An 18,577-nucleotide genomic window follows, 5' to 3' on the forward strand; every position below is an offset into this window, starting at 1 on the left:
CAGGTGCCCGCAGCCTGGAGCCGCCCAGGGACGGGCCCCTGCCCACGGTGAGCGCAGATGCCTTCTATGGCAGGAGGAAGTGTGGCTGGACCCAGAGCCCACTGTTTGTTGGGGAGAGGGCGCCCCAGGCTTCTGGGCACGCAGCTGTGGACGGGGTTCTCACCAGTCTGGAGCCTTGGGCTCCGGAGCAGGAGGACACGGGGCCTAAACCATCCTTCCGGTCCACACTGTTCCACGCCATAGAAAGGACCCCGAGTGTGGCAGGCCTAGAGAAGAGACTCCGAAGCCCTTCCAAAGTGATTGAAAGTCTGCAAGAGAAACTGGCCTCGCCGCCGAGGAGGGCAGCCCCTGACCGCCTGATGAGAATGAAGGAAGTGAGCTCGGTGTCGCGGATGAGGAGTCTCAGCTTCAGGAGCGCAGACTCCGCAGAGGAGGCTGAGGACACGAAGGCCGCGAGGGGCCAGGCCTGGCAGCCCCTGAGCGGGGGAGCCCGGGCGGGGAGAGCCGGGCATCTGCCCTCCCTGTCCAGGGGCAGCATCTCGGGGGAAGAGAACGGGCCTGCGGCAGCCGCGAGCAGGAGGCCCGAGCCTCAGGACTTCTGGTGCCCAGGTGAGGAGTCGGGGAGGCAGGTTCTGGTGTCTGGTGCCCAGGTCTAGCGCAGCCCGGGGCGAGCAGCTCCCGCCCTCCTGCATTTCTGCAGAAGAGAAAGTTGACCCTGTAAATTGTGTCTTCAAAAGATTCTTCATTTTTAAAGAATTACCCAGAAGCTTTCCATGAAAAGTAATTTCCTGTCACATATTTTAAAGATGTCTTTGTAAACATATCTTTGTAAACAACTATAAAAATTATCTACCTAAAACAGCAATAAAGGCAAAACACAAAGTATTCAGGCATTGCTGCAGGCACTTGTATAAATCTTGTGGAGACCATAGCTTTTGCATTCTTATTTTCTCCTGAGATAAAAGGTATTCACCCAAAAAGACTTCATTGCTCTCCATTAATTTATTAAGAAAAGATATACCAGGTCGGTATAATAGATTGTTGGTCCTATTTTGCTGTGTTACATTTGCACCTCCTGAAATTCTTTGCCTTAGTTTTTTTTTTTTCTGTTTTTACTATCATACCATTTATGAAACTGAAAGATTTAGTAGACTGAATTAACAGTCTGCCATTTCTCAGCACCTCACTCCAAAATTCACCCACTGCTTTAGTCCATTCCTGTTGCAATAACACAATACCCGAGGCTGGAAGATTTAGAAAGAAAGGAAATTTATTTTGGCCTCTAGTTCCAAAGGCTGGGAAATTCAAAATGGGACAGGCACATCTAGTGAGGGCTTTGTGCTGCTTCATAACACGGTGGAAAAAGCAGGTCCAGCAGGGGTGTGATGAGTCCCTGTGTGAGACAGGGCAATGCCAGGCCCCCTTGTAGTGGCACAGTCCACACCATCCCTCCTGAAGGTCTGGTCCCCTCTTACAGGCCACACTGCCTTTCCACGCTTTGTCCTGGGGACCACACCCAAGATGAGTTCAGCAGTGACCACGTGTTCAGGCCATGGTGCCTTCTGAGTGTTTCTTCGAGTCCCTAAACTTTGGCGGCACCTGGGGGTCTCTGGGCTCCTTGTTCTCAAGTACCATGACTCCTTTCTGGAGCCTCCTCTGGCTCACGAAACCACAAGGCAGGTTCCCGTTGACAGTAACAGTGACTTTCCCCGAACTCCATCCCACCTTTTCGGCTCTGACAAAAACAGGCCTGGAGAATTCTTGCAGTCTCTGGGCATTGTCCTTGGAGACAGAATTAATCAGTTACACATCGTAGAAGTGACTGGGAATTGAGATAAATACCTAAAGGTCAACATCACATGCCATAGACCAGAACTGGCCGGGCCTTTGCAGAGCGAGGGAAACTGCATCTCCCTGAGCTGCCCCTACCAGGAGGTGCACGCGTTTCCACCCCTGCTTTCAGATTTGAAATCCAAGGATTTCGAGGTAGGTGGAAAGAGCAGTTGTTCATCTGGAAGAAGCTTGACATTTTTATTAAACAAAAACAGATGTGCGTGGGAAACTTAAATTTCCCCGCAAATGCAGTGTCGCTTTTAAGGGTATTGGCCAGTGTTGTTCTGAGGACCCACTTGTCATGGGCCTGCTGGGCTCTCGGGCTTGCCCAGGAGGGTGTGTGCCGAGGGAGGGAGTACCTGGAGTAGAGCCTGCGCTTTGAGTGGAGCAGGTATGACATTGCCTGTTTCTTAAGCTGTTTGGATTGATTGCGTTTAAATTGACCTAAATTTTATTTACTTATATGATACGATGTCTTGACATATACAATGGAATTGTTGAACCGAGCCGATTAATGTGCATAGCCCCATGGTACCATCTTTGTGGCAAGAACACTTGGCGTGTACTTCGTTTTACATTTTTCAAGAAGCATGGTCATTAACGAGAGTCAGCATGGTATGACAGACCTGGGGAGCACATTCCTCCCACCTAACTAGTTTTGCGTCCTTTAACCAGCATTTCCCTGTGCCCTCTCCAAACACCCAGCCCCTGCTAACTACTTTCTCCTCAGTTCTGAGGAATCGACATTGTTATATTTAAATTTTTATTTTTATGAGCACATGTTTCCGGTACCTAACGACTCCATTCATCACGGGGAGTTGTCAGTGTACAGAACGCATCTTACTTCTGTTTACTTCACCTTCCCACTGTCTTCCACCTCCCTCCCTCTCTCGGTCCCCCGATCTTTCACAAATGGGATCAATGTCTTCGTGTTACACCTCTGAGTGAGATCATTCCCTACTTGTCTGTGTGTGACTGGCCTATTTCACCTAGCATAATGCCCTCTGGTTTCATCTGCACCCTCACAAGTGGTGGGATTCATTCTTTATGGCTGAGTAGTTCTTTATTGTGTCTGTACCATATTTTCGTCCTTCATTTGTCTGTTGATAGACAAGTTTGTTCCGTGTGTTGATTGTGTGAATAGTGCGGCATCGAACCTGGGCGTACAGGTGTCTCCTTTAGAGACGCACCTGGAGCAGGGTGGCCAGATCATTCAGTAGTCCTACATTCATCATCTTAAGGAACTTTCATCTCTTTCCGTGGTGCCTGTCTGAACTGATTCATGCCAGCAGTGTGTAAGTTACCTTTCCCCTATCTTCACCAACACTTGGTATCTTTTGTCTTTTTGATACCAGCAGGGCAATGATATTGTGGTTTTGATTTGTATTTCCTTGGTGATTAGTGACGCTGAAAATGTTTTCACATACCTGTAAGGCTTCTATCTTCTTTGAGAAATATCTATTTGGATCCTTTGCCCATTTTTAATCAGGTTGCTTGTTCTCTTGCTGTTGAGTTCTGAGTTGCTCATGTATTTTGGGATAGTAATCCCTTATTATATGAGTTGCAAATGTTTCTTCCCATTCTGCAAATTTTCTCTTTACTCCTTTAGGGTTTTTTTTTGTTTTTTTTTTTTTTTGGTACCGGGGATTGAACTTGGGTCCTTGTGCTTGCAAGGCAGGCCACCGAACTGCTGAGCTAAATCCCTAGCCCTCCTTTGGGTTTTTTTTATTTTGTTTTTTGCTTACTGTGTAGAAGCTTTTCAGTTTTATAGAATCTTGACTGTTAAGCCCTCCTTTGGGTTTTTTTATTTTGTTTTTTGCTTACTGTGTAGAAGCTTTTCAGTTTTATAGAATCTTGACTGTTTTATTTTTTCCTTTGTGGGCTGTGCTTTTGATGTCATAGCCAAAAAGGCCATTGCTCAAACCAACATCACTTTCCCTATGTTTTCTTTTACTAATTTTATCATTTTGGGTGTTATATTTAAGTCTTTAATCAATTTTGAATTGATTTTTGTATAGGTGAGAGAGAAAGTGATCTAAACTCATTTTAGTAATGAATATCTGGTTTCCCAAGCACTATTTATTGAAGAGACTTGTTTTTTCCTGTGTGTTTTGATGTCTTTGTTAAAATATCAGTTGACTGTAAATGGGTGGATTTATTTCTGGGCTCTCTATTCGGTGTCGTTTTTCTAAGTGTCCACTCTGTGCCCTAATGGTACAGTTTTGCTTATCATTGTTTTGTAGTGAGGTAGTATGATGCCTCTTGCTTTGTTCTTTTTGTTTAAGAATGACTTGGCTATTTGTGGTCTTCTGGGGTTCTGTACTAATTTTAAGGTTGTTTTCTCTATTTTATAAAGAAACAGGTTGGTATTTTGACTAGGGACTGAAATGAGTCTATAAGTCGACATGGACAGTTTGATGATACTTACTCTTCTACTCCATCTACCCGAGATGCCTTTCCATTTATTTGTGTCTTTAATTTCTTTCGCTGGGGTCTTACTGTTCTCAGCATTCACCTCCTCAGATAAATTTATCCCTAAGGTAGTTTTTTTGGTACCTGTTATGAGTGAGATTGTTTTCATCATTTCTCTTTAAATACTAGTAGTGTATTATTGGTGTTGATTTTATATCCTACAACTGTCCTGAACTCATTTGTTAGATCTAACAGTTTTTTATGAAGTCTTTAGGATTTTGTACGTAAAATAGATTGTGTCATCTGCAGACAGGCACAGCTTAACTTTTTCTTTTCCAGTTCAGATGCCTTTTCCTTCCTTTTCTTGCCTACTTGCGCTGGCTGTGACATCTGGTGCTCTGTTGAATAAAAGTGAGAGAGCGGACATCATGTCTCCTTCTAGATCTTAGGGGAAAGTTCTTCACTTTGCTTCATTCCATACGATGCTAGCTGTGGATCTGCCATGTGTGAGCTTTATGGAGCTGCCAAGCATGCCTTTTACCCAATTTTTGGAGGGTTTTTATCATGAGAAGATGTTCTATTGAGTGCTTTTTCGGCGTCTGTTGAAATGACCCCGTGACTTTTCCTTCATCCAGCGAACATGATGTGTCACAAGACTGACTGTGTGTGCTGAGCTGTCCCTGCACCCTGGGGCTGAGTCCCACTTGATCCAGACACCTCGCCTCTGCGATGTGCTGTGGGGTTTGTGGCTCTGCGTGGTGGTGCTCTGTGTCCGTGCTCTCCAGGGATGCTGGCCTCTAGTTTTCCTCCTGCTGTAGTTGTGGGCTTGTCTGGTTTCATTATCAGGGTGATGCTGCTGAGGCAGAATGAGCTTAGAAGTATTTCTTTTTCTTTAGAGTTTTTAGAACAGTTTGAGCAGGATTAGTACTAACTCTTCCTTAAAGAATTGTAGGACTCAGAAGTGGGATTTTCTTTGATGGAGGACTTTTTGTGACTGATTGAGTGTCCTTACTTGTTATTGGCCTTTCACCATTTCTGTTTCTTCACAATCCAATCCTGGCAGATTGTATGTGCCCAAGAATTTACGTTCCTTCTACATCATTCAGTTTGTTATGTATAATTATTTAAAATAGTCTCTTAGGGCCCTTTGTGTTTCTGTGGTGTCAGTTGTAATGTCTCATTTTTATCTCTGATTTTATTTCATATGTTTTCATATATTCATTTATTTTTTCTTAGTTTAGCTAAAGATTGTGGATTTTGTTTCATCTTTTAAAAAAACCAGCCTTTTGTCTTACTGATCAGGCTTTTGGGGCTGATTTCTGTTTCAGTGGGATTCTTCTCCGGCACCCTTTCCCCCTGCAAAAGTATCCCCACTAGATTTTTAAGTGCCAGTTAAACTGGGCATAGGCATCCGAAGTGAGTTTCTGCATGTGTCAGTCTTTCCCCATTCTGAGAAGAGTCCTGAGGACTGTGAAGTCAGGCAGATCCTACTACTAACAAGAACACCTGTTTGTAAATGTTTTTGTCTCTGCTCGTGGCCACCTCCTGCAAGGAGTGATTTACATCATAAAAATTCTAACTCAGTAGATTAGCCCGTGGTGTGTGAGTGGGGTCCAGCAGGTATCTGAAAGCACACAGATGATGCAGATTTTATCTTGAGCCAGCTGTTAAGAACACCTCTTCCTGACCCTTTAGTTTTGTTTATTTTTATTCCTTTAAAATATTTTTGCAGTGCTAGGAATGTGTGTGCTAAGCGCAAGCTCTGTCTCTGAGCTACAGCCCCGGGCTTTTATTGGTGAGCAGAAGTTTTAATGCTCGTTCTCCTGCCTGGGATGCCCCAGACTCTGCAGGCAGAGAACTTCTCATCTCAGCAGCCTGCTCAGCAGTTCACGCCCCTGGAGAGGTGGCCCTGTGTGTGTCACCTCTGCGGGCCTTTGCAGGGACGGTCACCAGGCCTCAGCATTGGCCCCGCCCTCCTGAGAGGGACCGGCTCACCTGGCTGCTCACCCTGCACTCTGCTCCACAGTTGGCACAAAGCCGTGTTGCTGCCGTCTTTCTGGTAGTCCCCGCCTCATGTTCTTCCCATTTCAGATGTGAGAGTCTCATCTCCACTCCTCCCACCCTGCTCCGGTTTGTCCAGGTGCACAGCTCTGAGTTGCGCCCAGATTCAGTCTGTGTCAATTCACATTCCGTTGTGGGATCATGAAACAAGATCGTGCTGTGAATCTCAGTAGCCACTGCATGCACCCTAGGGCCGCCACCACGGTGAGCACTGCGGGCTCTACCTTTCCCACTGTGCACATTGTGGCGTTGCTCAGCCTCAAGCGACAGGAAGCACAAATCCTGGGGACTCCACGCCCCCAGCCAGGTCGCTCGGGCCCCAGGGGATGCTGGCCATGCTGCAGAGCACATCACCCGAGCCTGCCCTGTCTGCTGTCTGATGTCTGTGGCTGCTGAGTCCTTGGCCAGTCAGATCCCAGTGTCAGGGCAGACCGCGCGAGCCAGCGGGACAGGGATGTCTCCCAGAGGGCAGAGGCATCCTGGCCTTTGTGGTGCATGGTTTCCAGCCAGATCTTAGAAAGCAATGTTTTGTAATTGTCTTTCTGTCCAGCTGTACTCATTCTTTCAATGAGTTGCCTTCTTCGTTGCTCTGAGCCTTGCTTTGTTTTCTTTTTTCCTTAGCTTTACTGGGGTATGATTGACAAATAGTTTGTATGTTCAAGATACACAGAGTGATGTCTTAAGACACATGTGCCTTGTGAAACACGTGTCCAAAGCAGACTGGCCGCCGCATTTGTCAGTGTGTGTAAAAAACACTTGAGATTGATACCCGGAAAATCTCACTACAGAATTGTTAATTACAGGCATGGTGCTGTACTTTAGGTCTCCAGCTCCTCTTCACTATATGGCTTAAGATTTATGCTCTTTAATGGGTATCTCCTTTCCCCACCCAAGTTCCTGCCATCCGCCATCGCTTTCACTTTTACTCTGAATTTAACCTTTTAGAAAAGTCCACCTATAACTGAGATCATGCAGTTTTTACCTTTCTGTGTCAGGCTTATTTTCCCGAGTTCATCCATGTTACCTTAACATGATGGGATTGCTTTGCTTTTTTAAGGCTGAATAACACTCCACTGAATGTGCATAAGTAGAATGATTTTCCAATCTGTGAACGGGACGTGTAGGCTCTTTCCGTATCTTGGCTATTTTGATCAGTGCTGCAGTGAACCTGGGGCCCAGACAGCTCTTGGCCGCGCTGACTCCCTTTCCGTTGGAAGCATACCCAGCAGTAGGATTGCTGCATCATATGGGAGTTCTATTTTTAATTTTTTTGAGAACCCTCCACAGTGTTTTCATGGCTGCATCCCTTCCAGATTTCTTAAACGTGTTCTCTTGAAAAGTTAGGAAACTTTGGAGCCAGTGTGGCAGGAAACTGTACCCGAGCGAGGCTGGCGTGTGAGCTCCGGTCTGCCTGGCTCCGAAGCTTCGTGGTCCAGGTCCTTTGCAGCTCAGGATTCCTGCTTCTGCTTCCGGTGGGTCCCGTTAGGGCATCCAGGTCATGTGGGCTCCTTGGGCATTTTCCGGTACCGGCTGTATTGGGGTCGCGTGGCAGCCCAGACTCAGACGCGCCTTGAGAAAGTGGTGCTGGCAGGTGAGTGTGAGCCCCAGCTGGGGCGTTTGGAGACAGGATGCCTGGTGCCACGGTGTCGGGTCCCCGTAAGGGACGGCGGTTGGGCACAGAGATGCACTCTAAAGCAAGCTTTCACTGGAGTTGTGGTTTATAAAGGAAAAGAAAGCATCTTGGCCCCAGCCTGGGTGTTGCTGCTGGTTAAGAAGCACTTTCCTAGTCGGGTGTATTCCACTGGAGCGGCGGCAGAGGCCGTCACAGCAGCAAGCAGCTCATTTTCCCATGTGTGTCTGACTAAGAACCACGCGTGTTCCCTGAAAACAACCGCTTAACCATGGTTTTTTGCTCCTTGGTAGAAGAAATAATGATTGTTGAAATGTCTAAAAATGAATTTTACAAACCTGTCAATTTTGCCCTTGAAACAAATGTATTTATAACCCAAGGATCAAACAGAAAACATACCAGTCGAGTGTGTCAGTGACTTACTTGTTCCTTTTTATTTCGTACAGACTCGTACGACCCCAGCAGAGTGGAGAGAGTGTGACGAGGTGCTGGTGAAGCCCAGGACTGCCTTGGTTTGCTAACTGAGTGTTCTGTGGTCCAGTCTGTCCTCCCATCTGGCCCAGGCAGGAGCTGGAGATGCTGGTTTCCATGCCCCAGTCCCCCTGCCCGCCGTCAGTGGGAAACTTGCCGTCCGTATCGAGCTGCTCCTGGACATGGAGCTCAGTCTGTTGAAAGCATCTGTTTTTATAGCATGAAGATCTAATGCTTATATTTAGAAAAGCGTTTCACGCAAAGCCCACTGCCTGATGGACGTGGCCATGCTGGCCAGTAGCTCGGTGTCACTCTGTCTCTGTGAGAACTGGAATGCAGACGGTGCAACGAGTGTCTCTGAAGAGACCACGAAGGCCCAGGTTTCGGGTCTGCGCTCAGGCCACGGCCCGGACAGTGCGAGTAGGTGAGAGTACCTGCCGCTGGGCCTCCTGCCGCTGGCCGTGCCCTGAGGGAGGTCTGGAGCAAGGTGACTCTCAGACTGTCGGTCGTAAACGGAGGAGCAGCGTTCGTCAGGCAGGGGACCGCTGCGGTCATTTGCAGCATGCCGTAGTCTGCTTTGCACTCAGCGTTGTCTATTTGTATTTTCTGTATGGATGTTTAGAAATTCTTTATATGAAAAATAATTGCTGGTTTAAAAGAGACCATTTTAACAAAGTGACTATATTTCTTTTTACAAAGTTGCTATTTTTCTATGATGTAAACAGTTGTTAGGCGGCAGATTTTTAAGGAAGTGTTACTTTATTTAAGAGTCTATGCTTTGTGTGAAGGTTCGCTTTCACGTTAAAGCCCAATGTCCCCACCCGTTCTCACCCTGACACTTTTATTTCATTTAGGAAATGTCAGTATAGACTTTTCACAGAGTTCAGAAACTTTTTGCAAAGATTTTTTTTAAAAAAGCAATATAGCTATAAGGTTATATTTGAAAACAACCCTCCAGCCAGCATCTTGCCATCTCAACTAGAGTTACCAAAAAGACGACCCCCCTCCCGCCCACGCTTGTGTGTCAGGGTCTGCCTGGGAGCCTTTCCTCCACATCCCTGCCCCGTCCCTCTAAAGAGGTCTGTATTTTGTATTTTTAAGCTAGAGCCATCTTGACCCAGCCCTGCCTCTGTGTGCAGGTGCTTGGCACATGCACGTGTATGCATTGGAGAAGCATCACGAGGCCCTGTATCCGACTGTGTAATACCCAGTTAACCTGCACAGTTTGTGCGTTTTCATGCACCTGTCACTGCTTTCCACATAGGGTACCTGGCTAGCTCACATTCTCTAAATAATCCCTCATCTTCCTTCCTTCTCCCTGCTCCTTTCTCCTCTCCCCATTTTTATTTTATTTAGTTTATTCCTGGACATTTCAAATTCCTAAAATGTGAACTCTTGGCCACCCTGTCCTTTGGTCCTGAGCTGACGGGTTGGACTCCGAGGGTCCACCGCGGCCCTGCTGTACCGGCGGTTTTACTTCCCGAGGGCCCCATGTTGGTGGGGGTGGTAATCGGTGGGCTTTGGGCAGTGCTGACAGGCCTGTCCAGTCGCTCGCCTGGCCTCGGCCCCCTCCTCCTCCACCTAGGCGTTTCTTGAGAACCCAGCCCTGGTGAAGTTGGAGTAGCCACAGTTGTCAGGGCAGCAGAACCAGGGCCCAGTCCCTGCCCAGGACTGGGGGAGGTGACGGCTCCTTCTTCTGTGCCTTGGGGATCGCTGCGGGTATCCAGCAGCCAAGGATGGGCCAAACTTCCACTTCCCTCTTAGGAGAAGTGAAAGAATGTTCTGACTTCCTCTTAGATTTTGTGGATGACATTTAAAGACCCCTTTTAAATAGAATATGAAATCATACGTTATTCCTCAGGAGAAAGAGAAGGATACTATGCATGTCGCAAACAGCCCCAAATAGAGTGTTCTCCTGCTTCGTTTTATTCTAGATCGCTGTCTCGTATCTTCCTGAATCCATGCTGAAGTTTGTTAAAATCACTCATTTAAACTTTAATCTTAACTTTTTCTGGAACCAAGCCTGTATGTCAATCTGTAGGAGGGAAAAGGTGACTTTAAGAGTTCATAATTTGAAAGTTTCACTTGTAAATTTCAATGTCCTAAGGTAAATAATATCTTTAATGAGAAATGGATTTCCCATAAGTTTTTAATTTAATACTGCTTTTCATTATTTCTGTTTCTCATAAGTATAAAACTATGGCTGGAAAAAGTGTTCATATTCTGTGTTTGTCATTGGTTTTCTTGTACACATGATTTCCTATTGGCATTTAATAATTGGGAGCTTGTAAAATTAAACTTCTAATTTTGGCCATTTAAACTAGAAGTTGTCTGAGGAAGTACAAATGCAGTGTAGGCCTGGATTTGCAAAAAGGAATGATGGTAATTTGGCTCTAGTTGCCTTTGTTTGAAGAAAATTTCTGAGCAGTTGAAAATGAAATGTGTTACTACTTTTCAGCCCTTTGTTTCTGCAAACCCCAGACAACTCCCTAAAGATACAGCTTGTCTGATTGGCGCTTCAGGATTATTTCTGGGTTGTTTCTAACTGGATTTCTCTTTCAAAAGACCCTAAAATGGGGTCTTCCTGACAGGAATCAGCGGTCTAGCTTTTGGTCCGCAGGAAACTCACAGGAGAACCTTTCCTGCTCCACCTGGCTGTTGGTGGAGGTGCAGGTGAGCAGCCTCCTGGGAGGAAGGGAGGGGACCCTGGCAGCTCTGACAGCGGACACGGACACGCTTCTGGGGAAGCTTATCTGCTGCTGACAGCGACTTCCCGGCTGGGACAGAGTGACTGTTGGGCGGAGACACGGACCTGCTGATCCATCCCACCTCCTGAGGATTGCTTTCATTTTTTGTTGTTGTTTGTTTAAAACGATTAAATAATGCGCCATTAAGCGACAGGTTGGTGTTTCTTGCAAAGTGACCAGTGCAGCCGAATTCTCTAACAACTGAACTTGGGGAGACACTTGTACTTCCTGTGTTCCCAGACAGTGGCGTGAGTGTTGGGGAGCGCTGTGCTGCCAGGCCCAGCTGTGCGGGGAGCGAGGCTGCAGAAGTGGGCCCGAGGGTGTGCGTCTTCGTGTTGTTTTCACTGCACATTCTGCGCATCTGTCTGGGAGGACTGAGAGGCCAAGTGACCTTAGGTGGTCTCCCCAGGAGTAGGATGAGAAGGGGCAATGACCCATTTCGGTTCACAGGAGCGGAGTTGGTGGGCACCGCAGAGGTTGGCAGGGCGCCTGTAGAGGGGTTGAAGCTCGCCCTCAGCGAGCCGGGTTTCCCAGCTGCCTCTGGCGGGGGCAGGAACCACCTTTGCTGTGCTGGGACCTGCAGCTGGGCCAAAAAGCAGCACTTGGACCTCTCTGCACCCCGCCAGCACTCGCTGTGTGGAGCAGGAGGGAGGCAGAGGCACAGGAGGCGAGGATAGCATTCGAAGTGAAAATCTGTGTCTGAGCTCCGCGCCTCCGCCACGAGGGCCCGCGGCTATCCCGTCTTCGGGCCAGGCAGGCTCAGCAGAAGGAAACAGCTGGAAAGTGAATAAAGATAGGATTGGGTGACAAGGCCACACCACCCGAGGAGCTGTGTCACGCAAGGCCGTGGGGGTCCCCAGAGGGCCAGGCCAGCTGCAGTGGTCACTTCCAGACAGCAGTGTGGGCCGGGGTGGCAGTGACCGTGGCAAGGACAGTGAGCCCTGGTGGGTGTCCCAGGGCCCTGTGTGCAGCTCTGGCAGCCAGCAGCTCGCTGGTGCACTGGTAATAGGAGGCATGCGTGGCCACCGCTGCCCTGGGCCCTAAGGGTGGCTTCCCCGAGGGGCCGGGGCCACCAAGCTCCAGCACCCTCTGTGTCCACTCAGATCTTCCTGGGCGCTGCGGTGCTGTGTCCCCTAGAGCCCTGCTCCGTTCTGGGCGGACTTGGGCCTCCACCCTGACCACAGGCTGCTCTTTCTCCTCTCACCGGCCTCTCTGCTTACTAAATGTGAGAAGCAGCCACACTCCAGGTGTGCTGGGTACCGATCACAAGTTCAAGTCCAGCCTGGGCAACTTAGAGTCTCAAAATTTTTTTGTAAATTTTAGGGATATAGTTTAGTGCGAAGACCTTGTAACGAATGTCTGCTAACACACACGTGCACACACACAAACACACGCAAACCAGATAGGGAAATCCCCGGCAGGCCCTTGTACGTGCTCATGGAGGATGAACCTAGGCCTTTACCTCATGAAACCAATACCTGCTTGGCAGCGTGTAGATCCCGAGGTCCGGGTCCCTGTCTTCAGGGTTTACTCCCTTGTTTCCGGTGTGGCGGTTCTGGGAGCAGACGGAGAAGACGCTGCGCCTGTCACTCACTCCATTTGTGGTGGGAAGCCAGGCTGAGGAACTTCTAAGCTGCTGCCCGAGTCCTTCCTCCCGAGGTGGGCTTCCTCCTCTCCCGTTAGGGTCTGTACAGCATTTTCCCCATTTCTGCCTTGACTCCCCATGTGTGAGGCTCAGAGCTGAGCGGACTGAGGCCATCTGGAGTTGCAGATCACAGTAAGTTGGGTTATAAGGCAGGAAGCATCCCGGGGTGACTGGTAAATGAATTCCCAGAGTGAGATCAGCTGACAGGAGTCCCTTTGACTGAATAGGGCTGTGGTGGACTCGGCGGGGTCGTCAGCCTGCTGTGACTCTGGCTGCCCATCTGGAACAGGCCATCCTGTAAGTGGAAGAGCCTGAACCCAGTGCTCGAACCCCTCAGCCCTAAGTGACGTCACTTTCCTGGCAGACCCAGAGTCCCATAGGGTTCTTGCCCTGTCAGAGGCCCGAGAACAAGAACAAGGCAGCTGGGAAGTCCCGCTGCATGTGACAGAGGCCTGGGTCCTGGCCAGGGGTGGGAGTCCAGCTGTCCCGCCGCCGGGGTGGTCCGCTTCCCCATCCCTGCTCTGGCTGTCTCCCCTCACGAGCGAGGGGCTGGCCACGCGCCCGACAGCTCTGCCGCTCCCCACAGCTTCCCTGATGCTGAGGCAGGGCTGGAGGATGGACTTGGCGTCTGTCACAGCCCATCAGCTTCCCTCGGGCCGGGGGCCCTGGCCCTTCACCTGTGCTTAGGCTCCAAGATGTTTGTGTCGTGCCAGCTGGAGCAGGCTTCCCTGTCTCTCCCAGGCACAGACCCTAGCTGCTAGCCTGCAGGACCCAGGCTGAAAGTGCGGCCAGTCAGTCCTGCTCAGGCTTTGGGGGGGAACTCCACTCCATGGGAACTGAGTGGGCCCTGGGTTTGGTCTTGGAGGTGGAGAGGCCTGCTGCCTCCCCTGTCCTGGGCACCTGCCTAACAGGACCCAGCAAGTGCCCCAAGGCTAGGGCGACAGGGTCGGTCCTGTGGGCATAAACCCAGTGTGTGCAGCTGCTCATGCCAGGGTGAAGGAAGGCACGCGAGCCAGCACTGTGGAGTCCTGACGGTGCGTGTGACCTCTCTTCACAGAGTCACTGCTCGAGACAGAGCGTTCAGAAGGATCAAGTGATTCCTTAGGGTTTGGGGCTGTGGCAGAGTGGGACTCAGCCCCACTCCTGTCCTCCAAAGTCCCTGTCACCCACCATTCAGCTAATGCCTGCTGCATCCTGAAAAGTATGAGAAAGTGATCCTCTAAACAGGACATTCAAAGGTGACGTTTTCATTTTGGGGGGATTCTGGGACTGAACACTGAGCCCTTGCACTGAGCTGCATCCCCTGCTCACCTTTTTCTACTTTTTGAAACAATTTTGTGGCAGGTTCTCAGTTCTTAAGTTGCCTGGGCTGGGCTCAAACTTGTGATCTTCCTGCCACGGCCTCCCAGAGTGCTGGGATTACAGGCGTGTGCCACTGCCCTGCTACTTTTTTCCAAGACTAAATGCCCTTGTTAGGATCAGGCTCAGCTGCTATGCCAGGAAATGGAAACAGTGGTGGCCTAGGAAAGACAGAGGCTTTCCTCTCTCCCTTCTCCAAGGACTCTAGAAGCAGGTGCCTCAGGCTGGCATTTGGGGGGGGGTCGGGCCCTCTTCACTCTGTTCCGCACCCTTGGAGTGGCTTCATTCTGAACTCTGTCTGGCTGCACTGCTCCCTGGGCGCAGGAGGACAGACTGCAGGCAAGTCAGCTTCCCTTGGAGAGATGTCCAGAGCTGCTGCTCTTCTCCGCTATCTTCCTCTCATAAGAACCCTGTCACATGGCCCACGGTACTGCAGGAAATCTGCAGCCAGCACCACTGTGGCTCCAAATAAACCATCACCCTGTTACTGAAAGAGCCCCAGACACACTCCGGACACCCGCAGGTGCCCCAGGCCATGGCACATGGGTACGGGCATCCCAGGCCTGGTGGGGCCTCACAGAACACGCTGCCAGTCTGCTCCAAAGACCCAGTCACAGGGCAGGTGTCCACCCTCCAGCGTCCCTCACTGCCCACTGCAGGTACTGTGTCCCAGTCACAGGTGTCCAGCGCCACGAGGGGTAGCAGGCCTGTCCTCCTTGTACTCCCCCTGTGGAGAGGTGAGGACACCGTGGGTGGCCTACACCAAGGCCTCTGTTCTTGGGAGAAAGTCCCAGGGCTGAGAGAGACAGCTAGGGCCCCAGGGAGGCAGAGAGTGACGGGTGGAGCCTAGCAGCCTCGCTGTTGCCCTGGGGGCATCCATGAGTGCAGGGCTGTGAGGCCGCCCCTTACCTAGGGATCCACACCCTGGAAATCCTCGGGTGCTTTCCAGGACAGACTGACACCTGCCCGCACCACCTGGTTCCTGTGTCCAGCTGTCTGGCGGGGGAGGGGTCTGCACCCTTTCCTGGTTGTTGATTCACAGAGTGGTCCCCGTGTATGAAGATGCACCCAGAGCATTCTTTAGTGTAGGGGAGTAAACACGAAGCAGCGAGCCACAGCGAGCTGTGCGTCCTCAGGTGCCTGCGGGCCTCCTCCGCATCTGCCTTACCTCACTGGCTCCATCCTAAAAGTAAAGAAAGTGCTGCCGTGAAACTGTTCTTCACCTTTGATCACGAATAAACCAATATTCAGTTACTAAAAGAGTGCCCCCACCCCAATTTCAGAGCAATTAAAGCTTGAGAGAAACGCGCCGGTCCAGGAGGACACAGGATCGGACTGGCCTCTTGCTCTGCGCTGGCTCCGAGGGCGCCCCCTGCCGCGCACCTCTGAAATGACGCCTGGGCCCGCAGCAAGCCGCGCTGGCCGGGCTCCTGGGGTGGGCGGCAGGCTGTGGCTCTCAGGCAGGGGTGTGACTGTGACCCAATGCCGGGGACCTTCTGAGGGACAGGGGCTGGCAGTGTCAGGGCCGGGACAGGTCACTCCTGAGTAATGCGCATGAGTTTGATGCCAGCAGTGTAGAGGTGCCACGACCCCCGCTAGTCTGTAGATGCAGCCTTTTCAGGACCGTGTGCTCTGGCCACTGAGTCCTGCACACCTGGTCCTCTCTTCTCCCAGCAATGTCTGTCTGTCCTCCAGGTCTTGCTTTGAGCCTCAGGTATCTCATTAGCTCTCCAGACTCCGCCAGGTGAGTGCAGAGCTCCGGGCCAGGCTTTTTCTGCTATAAACACTGTCCTGTAAACACTGACCGTGACTGTCCGGTCCCCTCACACCATCGGTGTTGTGAGTCCGGTCTGTGAAGCCACAGGGCCACCAAAGTGCCAGGCAGGCGCTGACAACAGAAGTTAACCATTGCTATCTGATGGAAGCAAGAACACAAGTGCTCGGACGTTAAACAAAAGAGGGAGGCTGGGCAGACCACACCAGGGCCTGTTTAATTTTGGTAGAGGAGAACGTCAACACTGAAGTCCAGCAAAAACTGGAAACAAGGCTAGAAGTGTTTTCAGAAGCACAGCGTTAGCAATATTGTCTTAGTCCCCACCGTGCAGCTGTAACAAAATATGTGAGACTCTAATTGCTAAAGAGCAAGGATTTACTTTTTATGGTTCTGGGCTCTGGGAGGTTCAAGGCTAAGGGGTCAACATCTAGCAGGGGCCTTCCTCCTGCGCCATCACCTCACGGCAGGAGGCACACCACACAAGAGCAGAGGGCGGCAGCCAGGACGGGCGTGCTCATCCCTCAGTAAGAACCCGCCTGTCCCGCAGAGCCTGTGGCCCATGTGTGCCCAGGGTGCAGCCTGAAGATCCAGCACCAAGGAAGGCCCTCCCGAAATGATATTGGGCTGGGGACTCAGTTTTCCACACATGAACTTTGGGGGACACAGTCAAATCAGAGCAAGAATGATTTGGAGTTAGGGTTATGGATGTGTAGCTGTGTGTTATATTTACCTGTATTTTCTAAAACAGATATTGAGTGGAGAGATGATAGAGAGAGAGAGAGAGAGAGAGAGAGAGAGAGAGAGACAGATGAAAAGAAAGAGGAAGGGAGAATAAAGGACAGAAAGGGGCTGGACCTTGAAGGCTGGCTGGAGGGCAGCAGGGATGCAGGTGGATTCTAAAGCGGGGTCCCATGAGCAGGATGAGGATGGGGGCAGGGAGTAGGGGCTGCCTGAGCACAGCAGAGCGGTGTAGGACACCGGGGGGAGGATATGAGGAGGTGATGGCATGGAGTTCGCTGGCCCACTGAGCCTGAGATGCAGCGCCCAAGCCCTTGCGGACTGGACCCCAGCAGGAGACAGCGGCACTCACAGCCCTCCAACCCTCAGCCCCTCCACAGTGCAGGCCCGGTTGACCCTGGGGCTTGAGGCCTTCCTGAGTCAGCAGAAGGGGCCTCGGGGTCCTCCTATCTGTGATAGTGGACAAGTCTCCAGCAGGGCCTTGTATTCCAGTTAGAGATCCAATCCAACACAGCTGAGGGAACTCTTGACTGAAACTCATTCTAACCACTGCACAAGCCCGTGTAAATAATTAATGTTCTATTTTTTCAGTTTTACTAAAAGATGGGTTGGGAGTTTTTCCATAAAAGGCCCCTGAACAGGGCCTGGAGGTGCAGCCACCACCCTGCCTTGGGCCAGTCACCCTTCCTCAGGTCACTCTTTCCTGAGACCCAGCACCACCTCCTCCCCCTTCAGTGGGCAGAACGGTGTCACCAGCTAGCAGGGCACAGAGACCAGGCACACACAAGCACACACGAGAGGCCCACAGCCCTGGGGACAGCGTGGAAGGGGGCTTTCGAGCCCTGTCGTCTCCAGGTAACTGCGGCTGAGGTCTTGGTGTCTCTGATTGAATCCCACCAGAGAGAGGGCTCCAAGACCCAGACAAACACTGCAACAGCAAATGAGGTTTTATTCCTGATCGATTTATATTTGTGGTACTGGGTACTGAACCCAGGGACTTCGCCGAGCTACAGCCCCAGCCTTTTTGTTCACTTTCTACACCACAGGGTCTCCCTAAACCTCTGTGCGGGGGAAACTGACAGGCCGGGACGCTGCCGCGCGCCGGGCGCTAGAGGGCAGCGTGCGCACTGCAGCGCGCAGAGCCGCTCAGAAGGGCCTCCCGGACCTGGCTGCAGAGGGCGGTGGGCGGGCCGGCGCCCACTCCAGGACCCCGCAGCTGCAAAGAGGACAGGGTCATGAGGGGGTCTGGTCCCGGGGGCCTGGCCTCTGCTCTCGGATGGCGATGCAAGAGGTTTGCTCCCTCGCCCACCTCCCGCCCTCCTGCCGCCCTTGGTCTGGAGTCTGCTCTCTCCAGAAGTCGATCATTTCAGGCTTGGGAAGCAGGAACCAGGCCCCACCAGCCTGGGGCCCCACGCAAATGCTCCCAGGCACAAGGGCCCCCCTCGCACCCTTGTTGACCCACAAAGACCTCCGTCCCACCACCGCCCTGCACGGGAGTGCCTGGTCTGCCCCACAGCGCTGGCTGTAGCCCTGGCTTCCTGCCCCAGTCCTCTCTCCCTGGGGCAGCTCCCGGGGCTCCCTTGAGGTCCTGGCCCCAGCAAAGCCCTCCCCTGCCACATGGGCTCGGCCGTGGAGCCGCAGAGCTTCCCCAGGAGCGACGCCAGGTTAGGGCACCGCACGCTCTGACAGCAAGGCCTGGCGCAGGTGGGTTGCGGGCACCGCCTGCCCCTTCCGTCTCCAGGAGGCGAAGCTCTCCGCCCTGTCTTCTCCCCTGAGGTTCTGCCTCACATAGGTCCAAGATCAATGCAGCCAGTGATCAGGGGCAGACACGACACTGAGCCAGAACCATCCTTTCCTCTCTAAGTTGACTTTTTCAGGTCTTTGTCGCAGCAAGGAGAAGCTGACTA

General features: G+C 51.3%; 1 protein-coding gene across 1 annotated transcript in view; it reads left to right on the forward strand.

Moving 5' to 3' along the window:
* Positions 1 to 11,032, forward strand: part of Jcad (junctional cadherin 5 associated) — a 39,600-nt gene extending 28,568 nt beyond the window's left edge. The window contains exons 4-5 of the mRNA XM_019210340.2: positions 4 to 609; positions 8,383 to 11,032. Coding sequence (XP_019065885.1) covers positions 4 to 609; positions 8,383 to 8,417 — 641 coding nt within the window. The 3' untranslated portion in view covers positions 8,418 to 11,032. The remainder of the gene's footprint in view (positions 1 to 3; positions 610 to 8,382) is intronic.
* Positions 11,033 to 18,577: the final 7,545 nt, after the last annotated feature.

This window comes from Fukomys damarensis, unplaced genomic scaffold (genome assembly GCF_012274545.1).
Source record: "Fukomys damarensis isolate Sample0158 unplaced genomic scaffold, DMR_v1.0_HiC HiC_scaffold_19, whole genome shotgun sequence".
Taxonomy (NCBI): Eukaryota; Metazoa; Chordata; class Mammalia; order Rodentia; family Bathyergidae; genus Fukomys; species Fukomys damarensis.